The 19,788-nt window shown below is 46.6% G+C and overlaps 1 protein-coding gene across 2 annotated transcripts; it reads right to left on the reverse strand.

The window, feature by feature from the left end:
- Positions 1-4,118: 4,118 nt before the first annotated feature.
- On the reverse strand, positions 4,119-19,030 carry LOC106793064 (zinc finger protein 768-like). Of its 2 annotated transcripts, XM_014759673.1 has the most exons (5): positions 18,249-19,030; positions 16,209-16,307; positions 13,102-13,787; positions 12,746-13,022; positions 4,119-5,326 (listed from the first exon to the last, which is right to left on the reverse strand). In XM_014759673.1, exons 1-5 carry the CDS (start codon positions 18,451-18,453, stop codon positions 5,055-5,057), a joined length of 1,539 nt encoding a protein of 512 aa, XP_014615159.1. In that variant the 5' UTR covers positions 18,454-19,030; the 3' UTR covers positions 4,119-5,054. The 2 variants fall into 2 exon arrangements, with proteins under 2 accessions (XP_014615159.1, XP_014615160.1); XM_014759674.1 differs by lacking the exon at positions 16,209-16,307.
- Between the last annotated feature and the right edge of the window lie 758 nt (positions 19,031-19,788).

Here is a 19,788-nt window from a genome sequence, read left to right on the forward strand (position 1 = left end):
CTTTTCACGAAGGACACATGTTTCTACCCGACTCATATATATTCTTATCCGATAAATATCTTGGAAGAAAAGTGTATTAGATTATGACATAGAAAAAAACGTATCGGTAACTCATCTAACCCTGTAAAATGTAAATAAGATATACGTTTGAAATTTCGATAGGACGATTATCATCATTTTATAGTCTCGGAGAGATGTTGTTCGAACGTAAGTGACATCTTTGGCGCCTCTCCCAACATGCAAATCGAATTGGTGCGTCCCGAAAGAAAATACTTTTATTCTTCGGTGTGTGTGTTGACTTTTGGAAAGAGGGGAAGGATACCTTGGGGAGCGTCGCTTATATCGAGTTAGAGCCGTTTGAATACCGACGGCCGGAGGATCAAAAGTTGATACCCGTCCGCGGCTCTACCAGTCATCTTGATACGATTATCCGTGCGACTCCTCGAGAAAGGATATAAAGATACTAGTAGGAGCTACGCCCTTCTTCTTAAGGTGCAGTTGCCCGGCACCGCGCCTGGAATCCTTAACGTCGTCGCATCGACCTACGGCACGCATAAAGTATTCCTAAGAGACAACGACGACGACGACGACGACGATCCTATTGGAAACTGAGTTACGACTACTACGTGGTCCAGGTAGGCGCTGATACGAGCACTCCTTTTCGAATTATATGCGCTCGACGCCGCCTAAATAAGATATCATTATCGGGAAACGTTCTTTCATTCCCCTTCGTAATTGTATTTTCGCTAAAGCGATAATCAGTCCTTTTACTCTACCTCGAAAATACAAATCTTGTTTGTACAAGTTCTTCCACGACGGAGATCGAAAGAAAGTTCCTCGATCATGAATGTTAGATGCGAATGTTAGATGCGAATGTTAGATGAATGTTAGGTCGCGGCGTAACGTGACCCATCCCAGGGAGTTGATTTCGCCCAAGAGGCTACGACGTCGACGGAGGAATAATCGCTCTTCGGGAATACGACTATTCAGCCAGGACTAGCCGCCGATACCTATTTTCTAAACGACCGTACCGATGCCTTATCATTTATTTAACATCCGTAATGAATCGGCCTCTCCGGGGAATGGCGTCATCGCCTATCCAAGTATTTACGGTTAACTTACTCCTAGATTATCGTCTTTTATATATTTTTTCCTTTTCTATTTTTCGAGCCCTTATAATAGGTGGAACATTTTCTTTCCTTTTCCTCCCACTGAAATTTGACTTACGCGCACGTATGCATTTGCGATAAGCACAGATGAAAGTTTCAACGAATGGACAAAGGTCCAATCCCGTAGGACGGATCGTGGAATATTTCAAGAGACCATTCGAATACTCGGAATTCGATCGATTTCTCGACTGTATTAAGTTGGTCCGGTCAAAGACGACTGATTGATCGCGTCTAAGCGTGCCGCCGCTTTTCTTCCTTGCGGTAGCAACCATTTGTTTTATTCTTCGTGCCTTGTGCGCCGAGCTATTTGTTTAAACTCGTTCGAGAGACTCGGCTCGTTATTAGAAAAGCCTACTGACAAATGACAACTCTCGCGTCAGCTTGTCGCAACCTCGATCTTACGAGAGTTGATTAGTTCGAGAGAGAAAACAATGCTGGCCCCGCCTTATAAATAAAAAAAAGGAACAAAAGAATAATGACCGGTAAACCCTTCGAATATTACGAAGCCTCCCATAATTCATTTTTGACGAATTAAACAAACGCGCTCGCGTTCCAACGAAGACAAGTCTCCTTCGGTAAAATTCTGCGCCAGGAATCGGCGCGGGCAGCGGGGACTGATTCCAGCCAAAGTGAAAATTGGATAAAGAGTAAAATATAATCTCCTTTTCAAAAATTCCATTACCCGTATGTCCGCGCAACACCGCCCCGACGATAATTGGAAATTGACATTTTTTAATCCTCGCCCATTCCGGTTACTCCCGTGACAGGAAAATCCCCATAATACGAGGAGGCTCGCGCAGCTTCGCGGAAATGAGATTTGCCTCGGCGCACTCGCAAACTCGTCCCTTTATGCTTTTTCCTGGATAAAGTTATCTTTTAGCCAGGTAGTCGAGCAAGTTTATTCGCGTTTCGAATATCGCCGATGCGAATCGCCAAGGACCCGTCATCGCGAACGTTCATCCTCCTCCTGTCCTGCTACGATTTAAGATAATAGTTTCATTAACTTGAGTGCAATTCGATAGAGAAATTTAATAAAGTGGGTCGGTCGCCTTTGGGTAATTAACTTGATTAATCTTAACGCAAACGCGAACGCACAAGATAAATTACGTAACGCGTTGACATAGGACGTTACGCGCTGGTTACCTGTTCCGTTTTTCCACTTTTTTCCAAGCGATCTTTCGAAAATGACAGATATACGCCTATTATATATTGCCTCTAAAGAGGCAATAAATAATACCAGGGAGAAAAATAAAAGCGGTCAGGATATTTACGCTGCTGGTATCCTAGCAGACAGGGTTGCCGTCTAATACCTATGCAGAAGAGGGGCGTAACGACTTCCTCGGTTTCCACCAATTTGCCGACATGGTCGCATTCGTGGACCCGAGTTATTGCGGGGTAACGCGTACGACGACGAGGTTGTAAATAATATGGAAAACCACGAGAAAGCTGGTAGAGAAAAGCTCGCCTCGGACCCGCGCACACACCGAATCTACGATGTCGTTCCGCTTTTCCTAATGCAAACCTAGCGAGAATGGAAAAAGACGAAGGGTGGTGCTCCGCGCTTCGAGGTATACTCGGGTTGACCCGTTGGGCAATATTTCAAAGTAGGGGGTGTCCTCTGCGGAGTCGTGAATATCTTAATAGTCATAAGGTGTATCCTCTCTACCTAGGTATACATGCAATACTCCTTCTCTCTGGGTTATTCGCAAGAGCTTCGAACCGGGCAGCAAAACAACGTTCTTTCTTCTTCCAATATTCCACTATCCAATTCAAAATAGTCTTTTGAAAATATCAACTTTCTATTCGTTGATGCATTTTAATATTTCATTCAATTTGTACGACAGCCAAAGGTCGGAATATTTAATAAAGTTTGTTAAACTTTGAACTCTTTTATCGATAATGAAATATCGATGAAAGAGTGTCCACCTTAGGATCACGGGTAGCGGTTAACGAGGATTCCTTGATAATCGCGTCGGTGGGCGCGCACGTCTACGAGCGCATAGCTACGCAAGCGCGCATTTATCCTGCGCTATTTAATAATGAGAGTCTCTCCATTACTCAATGGCTATTAGAGCGAGGGGGTTGGTAAGATAGAAAGGGAGAGGTGGCTTTCGGTTCGAGTTCGTTCAACGGTGCAATTGGTTAATCACCGCTCTCTCATCCCAAGCCCGTGACTGAGACACGGTTTAAGCGAGCCCCCTCTAGGCCCGAGTCCCATATCAATTAATCTTACCCAGAATGCAATAACTGTCCAATCTGCTCCCGTGCCTGCCTGCTTGCCTGCCTGCCTGCCTGCGTCATGGTGTCGTGCAGTCAGTGCTGTAATGTTCTCTGTCCCTCTGTCTTCTCTCACCCTTTGTCTACCTTTCCCCCTTCGCTCCTCTCTTTTTTTCCACTTTCGAAACGTTCTTCGAAGTTGCGCGAAGCAAAAATTTCCTCTAGCCGAATTTTTTACTCTAGTCCACAGGAAGAAAAAAAAAATATAATGTATAAATAAGAAGGAACTGATGCAAAAGTCGAAGGGAAATTCGAGGGAAAATATATTAAGGGTTTGTTCTCGGTAGTAGCCCGCTTAATTGCCATCGGCCCTTGAATTGTCATGAATTACATCGAGTCTACGATCTAGTCAAAATGACCGTGATCTTTCGCTTCGTCAGATTCAACGAGATCTCGATTAATCGTTCTCGACGTTTCTCTCGGGCAAAATGGGATGAATGCGTTTGAAACGGAAACGAGTCGCGCTTTGCTCTCGTTCCTTCATTCCTCATCAACGAACGATTTACAAATGGTAACAGCTTTTATTCATAATAATAATAATAATAATATAATAATAAAAATAATAATAATAATGATAATATAATAATAGACAATAATAATAATAATAATAATAATAATAATAGCGAGTTCTAATTACAATAATTACATAATGATATATCAATGGTACAACAATAAAAATTTTGGTAAGGGAAAGAGGAAGGAGAAAGAATCGAATATACATAATACAATATCGAGAGTTGGTCTCATCGAGGAGAGGAATTTGAGGGGGAATTTGAGGGGGAATTTGAGGGGGCATTTGAGGGGGAATTTAGTGCGAAGAAATACCGGCACCGCACGGATCGGTGCGACGCGTTTCTCTATTTATATTTATAGGTTCGAGTCATTTTATATCCACATTTATATGTATGCAGTAGGGCGTGCGTGCGCCCGCACGAGTAAACGCTTACAATTAGACTAACAAAAAGAGATACGGTCTACGGTGCTATTTACAAGTTTGGTCACAGTTGCGATCCAGAGGACTTCGTCCAGAGATATCGAGTCCCGACGAGTAATAGTCGTTTCCTCCTCGCGAAAGAGATATGCAAAGTGTGTACGTCGATGTGCGTTCCTCTCTTATTCGCTAACAAACTTCAATTCTTCGATGACAATCGACCAACGAGCAAAGAACGAGAACATTCAAATGCTTCTACGTATCTATGATAATTAACTATCACCTCGCATAAGGTTGATATTCAAAAAAACAATAGATATAATAATTTAGTAGAACAACGTTATTTTACATTTTTCTCTCTTTCTTTTCTCGTATTATTTATAATTTTAATCATCCAACGACATTGGCATTTCGAAGGAACGTCGCCGATATCGGATCCGTTTCGATATCGCGCGAATATCTAAGAAAAAGCGATTAGAGAAGTGTACCTCTTGTAGGTAGTCGAAAAAGAAAACAAAATACGATTCGATTTCGACCTCGACGACGATCCGAACAGCCTACATCTCTTTGTTCCCGTATCCTGCTCCCTCGGATCTTCGTCCTTGGATTGCACTCTTCCCGTCGACGAGGACGATGCGTGACTTTAGTTCGGTCGAAAGGGTTCCTGCGGATCGTTTTCATTGCATTATCGAAGCGTTTCCACTCGGCAAAGAATTCTGCGATGGAATTGCGTTGATGCCGCCACCGCCGACCGGCCGATGCGACGACGTCCCGAGATCGGCGTGCTGGGTCTCGCGATGCCTCCTCAGATCGACCTTCCTCTGGAAAGCTCGTCCGCAGAGCTCGCAGGCGAACGGCTTGAATCCCGTGTGCTTCCTCGAGTGCGTTATCAGATTGCTACTCTGGGAGAACGCTTTGCCGCATACCTGACACTTGTGCGGCTTTTCACCTGCGTCAAAATCAAACGAATCCACAAATTATTATCGAGCGATTTTAGCAACAACCAGCGAGGACCATCGCGGCGGATCCTTTCGAGGAAAGGAGAGGAGTTGAAGAAGGTGGTATCAGAGATGCAGGGCACGCCCGGTCAAGATTTTCTCCCAAGCGAGAATCTCAGCGAAGCCGGGGCCGCGGGACGGGGCCGCGGGACGGGGGCGCGGGACCGAGCGCCGAGAAGGCGGGGGTAGAAGCTCTCGCTGCTCCCCGAGCTCTGATTGGCGGCCAGGGGCGGCACCGACCCCTGCGTTGCCATGACTACCACCGGGATAAGCCGTAACCGGTTATAGACCGAGGGATGAGGAGGAATTGCACGTGCGCACTTCCCATCCTCCGGCGGGAGAGAGGGAAGCTACAGAGTAGCAACGATTCCAACTATGCCGCGAGTGACCAGCCGAGGGATGTTAATGGACTCTCCTCTATCTTCCCAACGTCCAAAGTACTCGCGGATTCGTTATTCGTCTACCCAACGATTTCAACTATCTATCTCTCTATCTTTGCCTTTTTTCCGATTCTCCACGAATGATCGAGTATTTATTAATGCCAAGATTTCGTCGCTCGACGAAATCGGCGATAGGGGAGGGACATGTTCCACGAGCCTATAAAACGACGGAAAGCGAAGAGAGAGACGAGTCAATTTCTGTAGTAGATTTACGATCTCGTAAAAGAGAGAATCGGCTTTTCGTCGATCTCGAAGGAAACAAAAAGGATTTGCCAAAAGAAAGCTTTGACAGAAACCTAAATAGGAATTACCTAAATTTCCCGCGGCTTTTGCTCTTAGAGAAAAATTTCGGAAAATCGGCGCGGATTCGCAATGGTATCGCGAGCTCTTTCAAATCGTGATTCGAGGGGATTCGGAGTTAATGGCGACCTGAAATTCCATGCTGTGGAATTCACAGCGGAGCACGGGGTGCGAGTCTCCTAGAATTCTATGTATTTCGAGTTGGAAATGGTGGAGAGAAGATACGGAGAGGGAGTAAGAAGGAAGTTGCCTCTCCGGAATTTACGCGCTCGTAAAAATCAAGAACCGTCGGGGCTCCCTCGCACCGAGGTTGCCCTTTTCGTCTTTATCTTCGCTGGAAAAAAAAGTTTCGCTCGATCTCTCTTGGGTAGGTAAGCGTCTGTTCGCGCACTTTGGCAAATCCTTCGAGAGCAACGCTATCGAAACGTCGTCGAGGAAACCTATCGACGAACCTATTGGCAACGAGCACAAAGAGTTGACTCTCTTGGTTGAGAGTCACTGCGGTTTAAGACACCATTACACCCCCGTTCTCTCTTTCTCAGTCGACGCCCCTAAAACTATATTAAACTCGTGGAAATCTTGCGAGGGTCTTTTCCTCCGCTAATTCTCCCTCTTTCCCTCTCTCTCTCTCTCTCTCTCTCTCTCTCTCTCTCTCTCTCTCTCTCTCTATTCTATCCTTTTCCCTTTCCTCTTCTATTACCGCCATTTCTATGGATACGTATTACTTTTCGAATCGACAAAGCAAAAGAGCGTTCCAACTTTTTCTTATTTTATACTTAACGAGTTGCATCATTTGAGCAAAGGAATCGACAAAGATATTCAACTGTTTACGACGAAATAGTCGAAAAATCTTAGAGTTTTATCGGTTGCGAATAAGCTCGAAGCGAGTAGTCATGGAAGATTCGGAAGAGCAAAAAGAGGAGAAAACGAGTGGGCGGAGAGTACTGGTGAGGAGAGGAGAGGAGAGGAGAGAAAGGTGAAGCGGACTCTGGCCGAGGCATTGATTTCTTCTCGTCTTCATCGACCACGTCTCTACTCTGCGGGTTGTGTCTCTGGAGGCGGCCCTCTTTTCCTTCCATCTCATTCTATCCTACTTTTTCCAAACGAAATGCTTGCCAACCTCGTATCTTATATCGAGGGTGTACCATAGATTTTTTCAATATACTAAATATATATTTAATAATCTATTACAACGTGTAGTATATTAAGGAAATGATGATAAAACACCTTCGGTAGATCCGAGTAAAAATGGAAAGAGGGAAACTAAACATCGAAAACAGGGAAAACAAGGATCGAAAGTAATTCCAAATAGCCGAATGCGAGGTAAAACGTAGTCCCCGGTGCAATTTGAATTTCTTGTCATCGATCGTCGTGCCGACAAACGCTCGAAAATGCGGGTTAACACTCGGCTATAGTAGTCCCCGTATATTTCACGGGCGTGTCCGTGCGGTGGTATCGAAATACCGGCGTGTCAGCGAATGTTAGCAGCCTCTCGAGGGGATCGAATCGCGCGCCGATTCAACGGGAGCTTTGTATTTACTATTTCACGGCTCCGTGCACGGACACAACCAGCCAGCCAGCCAGCCAACCAGCCAGCCAGCCGGTAGTCACGTTCGCCGTGCTGTGTTTGCGACGCACGTTTTACCCGATCGTCAAATGGGCGGATTTCGAGAGAGAGAGAAAGAGACGAAAGGACGGCTATGGTTAAGGGAATACGTTAGTTTGTCGGTCAAAAAACAAAAAAGAAAAAAGAAAAACGATGGACAAAAGGTTCGAAGGAACGTCACGCAATGATATTTTTGCCGAGGGATTGATGGCAATTATCGTCTCTGGAGAGCGGGTACCGTCGCGATATACAATATTTCCCGTAGAGGGAAGACCGGAGCCAAAGTAAAGGAGGAAACGCGATACCGCCGCTAAGTCTGTTAGCTCCTTAGTGCTTTCGATCTAGCAGAGGGATCCGCGGTAATAATCCTCTCCCGGACGATCACGGCGGACGTATGGCTATTAAATTATTAAGGCGTCGATCAACATTAGGAATCGTGACAAATCCGATCTGTGCCATTGCCGCGAAGGGGCCCGCGCTACCTAAGCTACTCGTCCTAATTATCTTCGATCGCCTTACATTTCCTATATTACGATTACTGTCCATTAACGGAGATGACGCGTGTGCTCTTCCCAACTAGCATAGCAGTCCAACGATGAATAAATATCGAACCTTCTTTTTCTTTCCCTATCCTAGAGAAAACGATATAAGACTAATATCCTTCATCCATCTTTCTATCGCATTACTCTCCCTCTCTCTCTCTCTCTCTCTCTCTCTCTCTCTCTCTCTCTCTCTCTCGTTTTCTCAGGCTCCCTTTGAAAAGCAAAGTCTGAGAAGGATGAAGAGGCGTTATCGATGACGTCGTAGATGCCGTAACGACGTTTCGCATCTTCGATAGTTAATTTCAAGCTTCTAGCTCGAAAAAGAGAAGAAGAGAAGAAGAGACGAGAAGAACCGGGGACGCGGATACGTCCTACGTACCTGCACACATACCTGAGTAACAACGTAGATGGATGCGTAAGGAGAGAAGGAGGAAGGAGGATTTACGTGTTCCTGTCGTGTCGATATCCTTGGAAATTTAATCATGCTCCTATACTACTAGGAGGAACAGTACGTCGGTGGCAACGCTCAACGGATCGTCGCGATAACGGATCGCGTCAAGGTATCCGTGTAACGTTATATCAGTGAATTTGCATGTTTGATGCCGCATCGGATGCTCCTACCGGCTTACCATCGTCACATTAAACGTAACGTCCTCGACATCCGACGCGCGGAGCCAATAGCGATAAAGCGACAAACTTTGTTCCTCGATACGATCGTTTTATCGATACTCTAACACTACCTTTGGCTTTTTGACCAAACATCTTTTACGATACTCTAAAAAAGAAAAAGAAAAGACTTTGTTCAATTGGTTCGTTCGCGCAAACGATTGAACAATCGGCGCGATGAGGATGCGATTACTCGGTTCGTTTCTTGCCGGAAGAAGAGGCAAATAATCGACGATTAGTCGCACTTGAAAATTTACTTTGCGTGTTGCCTACGAATCGCGAGCAAATGGAACTCTTACGTGCGCGCTTACCGATATTTCCAAGCACGACTTTACGTCGACGGCGTTACGAAACGAGAAGAAGAAGAAGAAAGGGGGCCTTCGTCGCCAAAGTTTAAACAGCTTAGGGAATGTTGCGGCCTTCTCGAAACCTCTAATAGCTACACCGTGAACGCGCCCTCACAAAGCTCTCAAACGGTTTGTATCCGAGCGAGTACGCGATAACCGTACCCTCGAGACAAGTTTCGGCAAGACCACCAGGTAGCTACTGCTCCACATTAGGACCTCCGAATATTCGTCATTCCTTAAAGGAAAAAACGCAAAATAGCTCCGCGAGAATCTACTAACCTACTCGTAATTTACACCTACGAGATATTTTTATATCGTTGACGCGTTGTTGACGTCTAGTCGTTGCACATGCAACGTATCCTTGGTAGAATCATTTTTTTCAATTAATTCTCTTTTATGACTGTTTTAACAGGGCATCGCGTTACGCCGACGAGAACGAAATTGCATTAATTAGTTCTACGTCAACGCGGACGACCACGACGATCCGCGATCATACACTTGTACGCACTCGTACGAGAATAGAGAAAAAAACAAAACTAATTCGCACAAAAATGATCCATTTTCGTCGGCAGCGAAAACGAAACGAAACGAAATCGACTGCCGATTGGGAAAAGGAAAAGTACACAGCTGACGTTCATCTCGTTCCCTCAGCCCCTTGCAACTTTGCTCAGCACCCAAAGAGCGGACAGGTTGTGTTTATTGTAAAAACAAAAGACGACGCACGGTCGTGTGTCGCGCGAACAATTTAAGGGTGCAGGATTTCCCTGTTAGGGATCTCGATATATAGAATTCAATCGATTCTCTCGTAATCGCAATCGAACAAAATGTCTAATTAACAATCGGAATACTTATTTTACATCATTACGCGTCTCGTCCCGTTGTCCTATCGCGTTACCATGTAAGAAGATCGAAAATCGGATCGAACCGAACGAAAAGATCTTGGTCGCGCCATCATCGAGAGCGTCGTTCACCCCAAAGAAAAACGTTTTTACTGATGGAGCCGCAATGTTTTCGCAAGAGGGTGGTTGACCACTTGTCAGTCTGTCGCCTTTTCGATACCCACGACGCGACGTTATCCAATCGGCAAAGTCCCCCATTCGGTCTCCCGTGTGTGTGTAGGAGCTCGCAGCCACCGTGGTGCACTTGACTCTTCATACGTTGCCACCTCGACGTACCCCGACCCCCTCTAGCAGCACCAGGAACAGCACCAAGAGCAGCAACGTAGAGCCCTCCTAATGACGAAGGTAACGCGAACCGTTGCTTCGGCTTCCCCCTCGACTTGCTACTCCGCTTGCCGACTCGCGCACGAACAATATTTGCAGAGCTCTTATTCCCAACCCCCTAAAGCGGCCGACTCTCTCCCTTTCAGCCCCTTTCCTCTCTTCGCGAAGCTCGAGCCATCCAAGCTAGCGTTTCCCTTTCTCTCTCTCGCCTGTCCTCGGGTGTACCGCCAACTACCTATCTACCTACCTACCTACCTACCTACCTACCCACCTACCTACCCACCTACCTACCTACCTACCTACCTAACTACCTGCCTGCCTATCTACCTTCCTACCTACCTACCTACCTACCTAATAATGATTTTACGTTACGCCATGCCGGTCCCCGGGGAATCCGACGGTGCCGCACCCTTATTGCACATGGCCCGTGTTCACGACGAAGGGAATGTGGTTGCAGAGGGACGGCAAAAAAGAACGACCGAGAGAAGAGATCGAAAGTGGAAGAGAAAGAAAGGGAGAGACAGCGAGGACTTATTATCATTAGTTTCGAATCCCAGAACACCCTCTCTCTCTCTATCTGTCTCACGCACATACGCGAACGAGCTTCCACTGTACTCGAATAACGCGACGAAAGAAAAAACTAGCAAGTATTTGTTCGATCGAGGAACGCGTAAACTTTGATCAGGAGCATGCAATCCTACAAATTTTCGTCTTTTATCGTTGCCTTTTATATTTTATGCCGTACGAACTGAAAGCTGGTCAATAGAAATTGGTCGCGTTTGTGAATGGACCTCGAAATCATGATCGTCGGGATAAAGGAGAAAGAGAAAAGGAGGGAGAAAGAGAATCCCGTTGATCCTATCGAAAAGTAATTTCGTCGAAATAGAAACGTGATGTTTGAAGAGAAGGATGTTTGAAACGTCGAGGAAAAAAGGAAATAACTGGCCGAGTATCGTCATTTCACGAAGCAATTGCGACGCGTTGCTCGTGAACGACGGCATCGGACGTCGAGTCGCTGAATTTTTCATCCCTCTGAATAATGAATTAAATGTTCCGTTGCGACCATCGCGTTGGATCGAGAGGGGAAGGGAGAGACTTAGCCAAATAAACGAAGTGGACGGACTTGTCGTTGCGGTCCCATAGGTTGTTAGTGGGCCCGCGCGAGTGACCATCGCTTTGTATCCTCTTTCAGCGGATCCTACCGAGGGAGGCAGTTTCGTTTCCTACCAAGAGGGTGAATAAGGAGGTGGAAGACGCGCTAGCGACCCGAAGGATAAGAAGAAGGGAGAGGACAAGGTGATAATTTGATAAGACATTGGGAGGGTTGCCATGGAGACGATACAAAGGGCAGACCCGCTTCGCCTCCCGCTCTTTGCCACTTCCTCTTCCTCCAGCTTAGCGAGAACCTATACTCTTCTACTTCAGGACCGTCGCTCGCTCCGTCAGCTTTCAGACGCACGAGTGTCAAGTGTCCCAACGCCGCCATGGCCCTTCGGCGTTCTCGACTTCCGCTATCGAGGTCGGGTTTCGATAAAAAAAAATTGCTATCCCTTGCGAGACGAATTATCGAATTAAACTAGAGGAACGTATTCCTGTTTACTTACTTTATTTTCATCGATCTAAACATTGGGAGATCAATCCGAAAAGCGATACTTAAGAAGGAAGAAAATCGCAAAGCGCGAAAAATCTTTCCTCTGGGATTAGCAAGAGCTAACTCATTCCGTTTTTCCCACGGACTATAATCGCCGCGGTAAAATTCTATTCGAAGATCGGCAATTGGGGGAGGGGGACACTACGCTACTACTTGTGGAAACGAAGAACCTGAGGGGTAAACGGAATACGAGAGGAACAGGGGAATCACCCCGAAAGACATTACGATTATTACCAAACGAAACTCGCAATGTGGGGTTAGGCAGACCGAACCCCTCCTGCCCCTCCCTGCAGTCGAAGCATTCATCCAGCAGAAACCAACCGGCCACATGTGCCTGAACTCGAGCGAATCGTCTCGCGCACAATACTCTGACTCCGTCCAGACGGTTGGATGCATTATTTATCGTAGAAAGTCGCTTCGTTAATTAATTCCTCCCAACTCCATCGAAACTCACAGCAACCCCGATAAATTTCTACGAGACCGCGAACCGAAAGTATCCCATAGACTCGCGAGATTTCGCTGGATCGCGCGTGATTATCGAGAATGCTTTTTTCCTAATAATCCGGGCTAAAAGAAGGGGTGGTACGTCACCTACCTGTGTGTATGTAAGTATGTTTCTTCATGTCGCTCTTCTGATGGAAACGTTTTCCGCAAAATTGACACGGATACGGCCTGGTATCGGAGTGTATCAGCAAGTGCGTGCTCAGGGTGCTCGATCGTTTGAACGCTTTTCCGCACTGCTTACATTCGAAGACCTTTTCCGCGGAATGTACTGCCCTGTGTTGCGTCAGACTAATCTCGTGGCCAAAGGTTTTGTTGCAAAGCTCGCAAGCGAACGGTCTCTTCCCGTTGTGAGATCTCCTTGCGTGCACCTATTATTATTATTATTATTATTATCATAGGAGTTAGCATCGATAATCTGTGATATCGCAATTCCCAAGGTTTACGTACCTCGAGGCCGTGAGGCGTGCTAAACATCTTGTCGCACTTGACGCAGCTGTAGACGTCTGCGAGCGGATGGGGATGATGCAGCCCGTGTGCCGTGTGTGTCGAGTGCAAAGCCGGGTGTCCAGGGTGAACGCCGCGTAGGAGTGGGTGCAAGTGGGGAGGCAAAAGATGATGGGGCAACAATTGAGGATGGAGGTAGGAAAGAGGATGGTGAGGATGAGGCGGCGGCAAAAGGCCACCCTGAAGATGAAGAGGTGGGTAGATAATGGAGGAACCCGGTGTTGCCGGATGAGCTCCACCGCCACCGATGGCTGCTTCGCGGTGAGGAGAAGCATTTTGCAGGTGAGCCGAGGGCGGGTCGGGCCTTAGAAGCGCCGACACACTGAACGTGTCGGCCGATCTCTTCGGCGGATGCGAGGAGGGGGGAGACGTCGCCGAGGTTATCGTCCCGGTAGGCGATGGCGTCGACGAAGAACGATGCGGACTCGATACCGCGTCCCGGTCCTCCTCCTCGCCGACCTCCTCCACGTCCACGTCGACTTCTTCTTCCTCCTCCACGTCCACGTCTATCTCGGTATAGTCTCGACGATCCTCGAGTGCCGGGGACTCCGGACACGGCGAATGCGACGGCGAGGGGCTCGTCGTTGCGGGCGACCCTACCAAGCGACCAACACCGAAGGACAGTCGTTCTGCGAAGAAACAATATTATCAAAGAAAGATGACAAACGAATTCGGCATAATCATCGTTTCGTCGTGATTTACGATGCGATCGTAATTTCCCCGGTGCTTGCCAACTTTTGCGTTCGATGCGATACACCCATTCGAAAAGATTATATTGCCATGCACAGGCAGAAACGTCTATGTAAGTAGATAGGTATATTATATGGAACGCCCCGAGTATATTATATTTATAATCCGTGCACGCGACACGCGGTCACGTGCTGGTGCGTATAACGCAGCCGTGCCCGGATAATCGCATTTAAAGGACTCCACGGCGACCCCCTGCATCGTCGAAGCCCCGATTATTATCGTGACTCCTGGTGGCTTTGCAATCGAATCAAAATAAGGCAGGAACAGGCGCTCGTCGAGACCGACCTAATGTAATGAAAAACGCTCACACCCGCGGTACGCTGGCCGTTCGGGAAAAATGAATATGTACAAGAGGGAGAGAGAGAGAGAGAGAGAGATGTAGATATAAAGAGATAGCAATCATTTTTATCTGAAGATAGACGCATAGATACTACTTCCGTAGTCGGTAAAAGATCGATCAATTGATTTTTTTCTTCCGATGCATTAATATCCGCAAAGTGCATTACCGCAATAGCAAGAATCGATCGACGCGCGCGATAAAAAATGTCATATAATTAGGGGAGGGGGGAAATATATATATATATATATATATATACATTATTAAATCGAAAATGTATACTTATTACGTTCGGCCAGTGAAAACACGTATCGAGTAAACTAATATCGCGGTGGATCGAATTCCGAGAGAATTCGTCTGAAGGTAGTTGACAAAGGAAGAAGATAAAAACGAACGTAAGAAAGATAAAAAGAGATGCTTCTCTCTTTGCGACGAGAAGAAGGAAAGTGGAACGAAATAAAAATATGACGAGAAGAAAGAGGAAGTCCGGACAGATGTGACTCGGGACGAGTTAGGAAGAACTGCTTACGCAAATGCCACATCTGGGATATAGTGGAATGCGGTAAAAAGCATTCGGTGCAAAGTGCAAAGCGTCGTGAAAAAACAGTCGTCATCGTACCGACCGTCCAGCAGATGGTTCACCTCGGTCCGCCTTTGCCAGAGCTTGCGTACTCGACTACGAAGGATTTTGCGCTTTTACATCGCTCGTCTCTATTCCAACTACTCGACCCTTCTTCTAACTAAAATAACGTTGCCTTCGTAATGCTACTCGCTCCTCGTCCGTCCCTTTAATCCTTCTTCGAACGAATTCGATTTTAGTCAAATAAACGAGGAGGACAATTTCTGCTTCTTGAGATTTGTGAAGAAAGTTTTGGAAAGGAGGTGGAGGTAGGGTGGCGGGTGGGGGGGGGTGATGGGGGAATAGACGGCGACGAAGGAGAACGATGCCGAAGATAGTCGTGAACGTAGATTAATAAAGGAAGGCCAAGCTGGCGGGGGAGGGGGGACAATTAGATCGAGTTAATCTTGCGTCGTCCGTCAGTCGTTTACTGCGTAGCGATCTGCCGCTATTAAAGCTCCAACACGCTACAAATCCTCAAACTCCTTCCATCCTGTTCGTTCGTTCGTTCGTTCGTTCGTTCGTTCGTTCGTTCGTTCGTTCGTTCGTGGAAAGAGATACGTACGACGATCAACGGCGCCGGTAATAGACCGGCCGCCAGGAAGATGTGGGTTTTCAAAAAAGGATTTTTCATCGAGCCGTCAGTACTCATTTAAACTTAATACCCTCTTTACGATCTCTCTCCGCGATCATGTTCGTTAAAAGGAAGACGGAAATCAAGTAGATACCAAAGATACAAACTTTTAATACGAGTTATTCGTTTCTCCTTCTCGTTCGACGATCATCGATTCAATACGATTTCAAAGCGTTTAAATAAAAATGCTACGCGACGCGAAGAACACAAGGAGAAACGTATCGCGTACGATTTTCTGATAGAAGTCTCGATTGATCTCGATAAGTCGAAGATAAGAGGAGGAGCCACGTGTACGAGGAAGGAATAGGAAGAGAGTCAATATATGCGTATTAACATGACAAGACGTTACTAATTTAGGGTAGGTACGACTGAGAGAGAAAGAGAGAGACCGACGTCGTACGAGTACAAAGGGACCGACGACGCGTCCGAATCCCTAAGCTGCGCCTCTAATCTGCTCCAATTGGGATGGTAAGAGTTAGAAGAGCCCATGTCCATTCGCGGTATGACGCGTGCTACCATTTATCCCAATCATCGGACGACCGACCGACCGACCGGTCGTTATTAACGATTGGCGAATAAAAACTAGCCGCCATGGCGGAGGTGGAAGTCGGGAGAGATCGTCGAGAGAAACTCCCCCCTGGACCCACGCGCACCCACGCACACCCACGCACCAGCACACGTACACTGTAATAGATGCGACTCAAATATACCTGAGTGACTTTTCGGTAGGGGAGGAAGATTCGTAACCTCGGTTGTATTTCCAAATGGTGCCCATAGTCTCGGGAACATTAAACGAACGTTGCATCCTCCTAAAAGTAAAAAAAGTACAAGTGAATAGGTATTAACGTTCGTTGAATAGAAAAAAGAAAAAATCGTCAAGATCGACGTTTATGCGTTCCTCGTTGCGCCTTACACCGAAGAAGAAGCAAGGAAAAACACGCATCTGTAACGTCTCAAGTCCTGACAAATTTGGTATTCCCGGTTCGTAAGAAAGATCAACCCCTCGACAAGAGCGTCTTTATTAGAAAGGAGGGAAACCTTCCTCTATTTATCAACGGTGTCTCGACTGTTACTCCTTCTCTTTCTTTCAAACTGCATTCCTATCGAGGAACATTTACCATCCATCGTCATGGTTTCTTTGATCGGCATCCTACAACATTTACGAATACCTAACTTTACGCCGTACAACTTTACCCGCATCCCTCGCGACTAGATTGTATGGAATTACCAATTTGGGTCTTTTCTTTTTTTCCTCATCCAACCGATTATCCTATTTATCACGCAATAAGTAGAAAAGAAAAAGGTCGTCCCATTTGGAAGGGTTAAAAGAGTGAAAACGGATCCCGACGGATGACGATTCTCGTTAGATCGAACGGCTGACGAATACGAAAAGAATCATCATCATCATCGGCTGAAAAAAAAGGAATCCGTAATCCGGGCAATATAGTAACGACAACGACGACGACGACGACCGGGATAATCCGAGATAGCGCGAGGAGATTAGTTGCGCCGCGGCTCTACCGCAAAGGCTATCTCATTCTCGTAGGATTATCAGAAATAAATCATATTTTCCTATATAGCGAAGGTACCACGCGGCCGAGATAAGATGACCGCAGCGTTTCGGTGTACACAACGTCGATACGACAAGCGTGTACACACGCTGCAGGTAATGCAGTCTTTGAGCGAGCGAGCGAGCGAGCGCGAGAGAGAGAGAGAGAGACAGAGAGAGAGAGAGAGAGAGAGAGAGAGAGAGAGAGAGAGAGAGAGAGAACGAGCACCGATATTATCGCTCTTCGTTCCGTAGAACGCTTATCCTGCATACCACGCTATCGTCCCTGTCGTAAATCTATAAACGTAAATCTATCGTGATTTTCTGTTAGCGTAGAGTGCCCAACTTTTTCCAACGGTATGGAACGTCCTAAAGATGAGTAATCCTTCTTCCGCCAAAGATCCTATATCTCGCTAAACTAACTTTTCATTCCAACGATACTAAACTATTTGAAACCCAATGGAATATGAAAGAAGAAGTCTTTCGGTCTCGGGAGCCCGAAATATCCAAACATTTTCCTCTTTCGGAAGAGGTTTTAAAAATTTATATGATTTATGTTAGATTTCAAATGAGATAGACGTTCAATGCAAATGTCATTGTACCATCGCGATTAAAAAGGTTGACAAAGTCAAAGTCGAAACTATCGAGAGAAATCGTCAGTTTAACTGAAGATTCGATGCCTCGATCCAAATGGAAGGCGTCAACCCTCTCCACGATCTGCCCATCACCTGGCAATTACGGCTTAAACTGTTTAGCCCGGCTCTGCGTGGGATGATGATATTATTACGTTAGCCTATTACCCTGATTAGCAGCCGAGTATTAGTATAGGCACGCTGTCTAATCCATCCCCTCACCTGTTGAACGACCATCCTGCCGACTCGATTCTCTTACGCACCTGCACACATCAACGCGCAACACGCTTCTACGTTCGCTTCGCGTGTGTGATCAAAGTTCCTGTAAGGGTGTGCGCATACAAAACCAATCGAGTCGTTCGATTTTGAAAACAACGAAAATAATAGTCATGTAACGGATAGATGTAGCGGTTTCATGAAGCGACTACCACCGAATGATTTGTTTTTATTTCTTCGTACTTTTATTATCTTCAAACTCTAACGCTCAAAATAATAGTCATTGTCGAATTGGTTCACGGATCATTTTTACCAACTACATCTTTTTACAATTAGATCTAGGAAAATCTTACCTTCGGATTCGAGCGGAACTTGCGAATTTTCTTGAAGGTTTTCGTTGTTATTCGTTTCCGGCGACGCAACCTGCTGATGTACCAACGACGAAGCCGGTTGTTTCGGTTTAACGACCCGAAAAGCTGACGTCTCGGCTACACCTCTTCGCGAAAAATCCAACGGACCCACCCCAACAGGCGAGTGTTGCTGCTGCACTTCCATCATCCTGATTCACTCTTCCTTGTTTCCCCCCTTCTACTTATGGAAACTTTCTTCTTCTCTTCGCTGCACCCAACATGCGCGTACCTCGCGGATTCTTTGCTATATCCAATGAAGTAACTTCGAATGGAAGAAAAGTATCTATCGTTGACGCACCGATCCGCTAAAAATGCGTCTTCGTCGCACGAAACTTCAAAATAGGTCGTATCTTTCTTCGAATACGAGAAGAAACACGTTCCAATATTTCATCCTCGAAACTCGCGATCCAATCGAAAAATTATCTCATTTGCGATGGTTGTTCGATGGTTCTTCCGGAACGAGCACAAAGGGTTAAAACCATTCGGCGAGAAGTACTTCCTTTTGCGCGTCGATCTAAAGGTAATTGCTGACGCTCGACGAAGTAATGCCGATGAAGAAGAAAGTGCGAAAAAACAAGAGGAAATAATGACACACCACCACCACCGGGGTTGTTTGATGAGAGTGTGTCGGAGATGCGAGAGACGTTATAGCGGGTGTCTCGACGGCGACTGCCGTTAACGGGATCCGATAGAGTGCCGAGGGACTCCCATGCGACGACGATGGACGAAAGTCGCGGCGAAGAGTGAGACGGATATATGTATATAAGTGCGCGCACGCGGTTCAGAGGGGAGAAAGAGAGATCTAGAGACCGATTAGAGGGTGGGAGACGAATGAGTAAAGTAAGAGCAAGACAGACGGATGCACGGACGACTGAGTGAGTGGACAGACCGACGGACGGACGGACCGACGGACGGATGCACGGATAAAGAGCAAAAGAGAGAGGGAGAGAGAGAAATGTTGGATACTAGCTGGGATTTTCAAAGTTGGCTCCGCCTCTCTGACACGCCTCCTTCTTCCCTACTCCACTCCCGCATACACATACACAGAAGCATTGGTAGCACTCGCGCGCAAGCAACCTAGCAAATGCTTCGAAGCTACTCGCTACGTGCTTATTCTCGCGATTCACCCGGATGAGAGACTCTGTGCGGGGGTGGTACAGCTGGGTGTGTATCTCGAATGTACGTACGCTCGATCTGTCTCTATCCTACATCCATCCTACCTTTGTCCTACCTTTGTCCTACCTCTGTCCTACCTCTGTCCTACCTCTGTCCTAACTCTCATCTCTCTCCGCGCTCGCCAGCATTATGTGGAACCACTCGGCCACCCTGATTCCGCTCTTGACTCCACTGATTGATATTTGTGCTCGGCCCTCCCACGCGACCGAGAGAAAGTTGGAAAACGCGCGCGCACGTCCGACGTACTACGCGTATAGGATTCACACCGTGCATCGACATTACACGCGCGTAAAACTAAGTAAGACAA

This window comes from Polistes canadensis, unplaced genomic scaffold, assembly GCF_001313835.1.
Source record: "Polistes canadensis isolate GaletaPanama2010 unplaced genomic scaffold, ASM131383v1 scaffold_10, whole genome shotgun sequence".
Lineage (NCBI taxonomy): Eukaryota > Metazoa > Arthropoda > Insecta > Hymenoptera > Vespidae > Polistes > Polistes canadensis.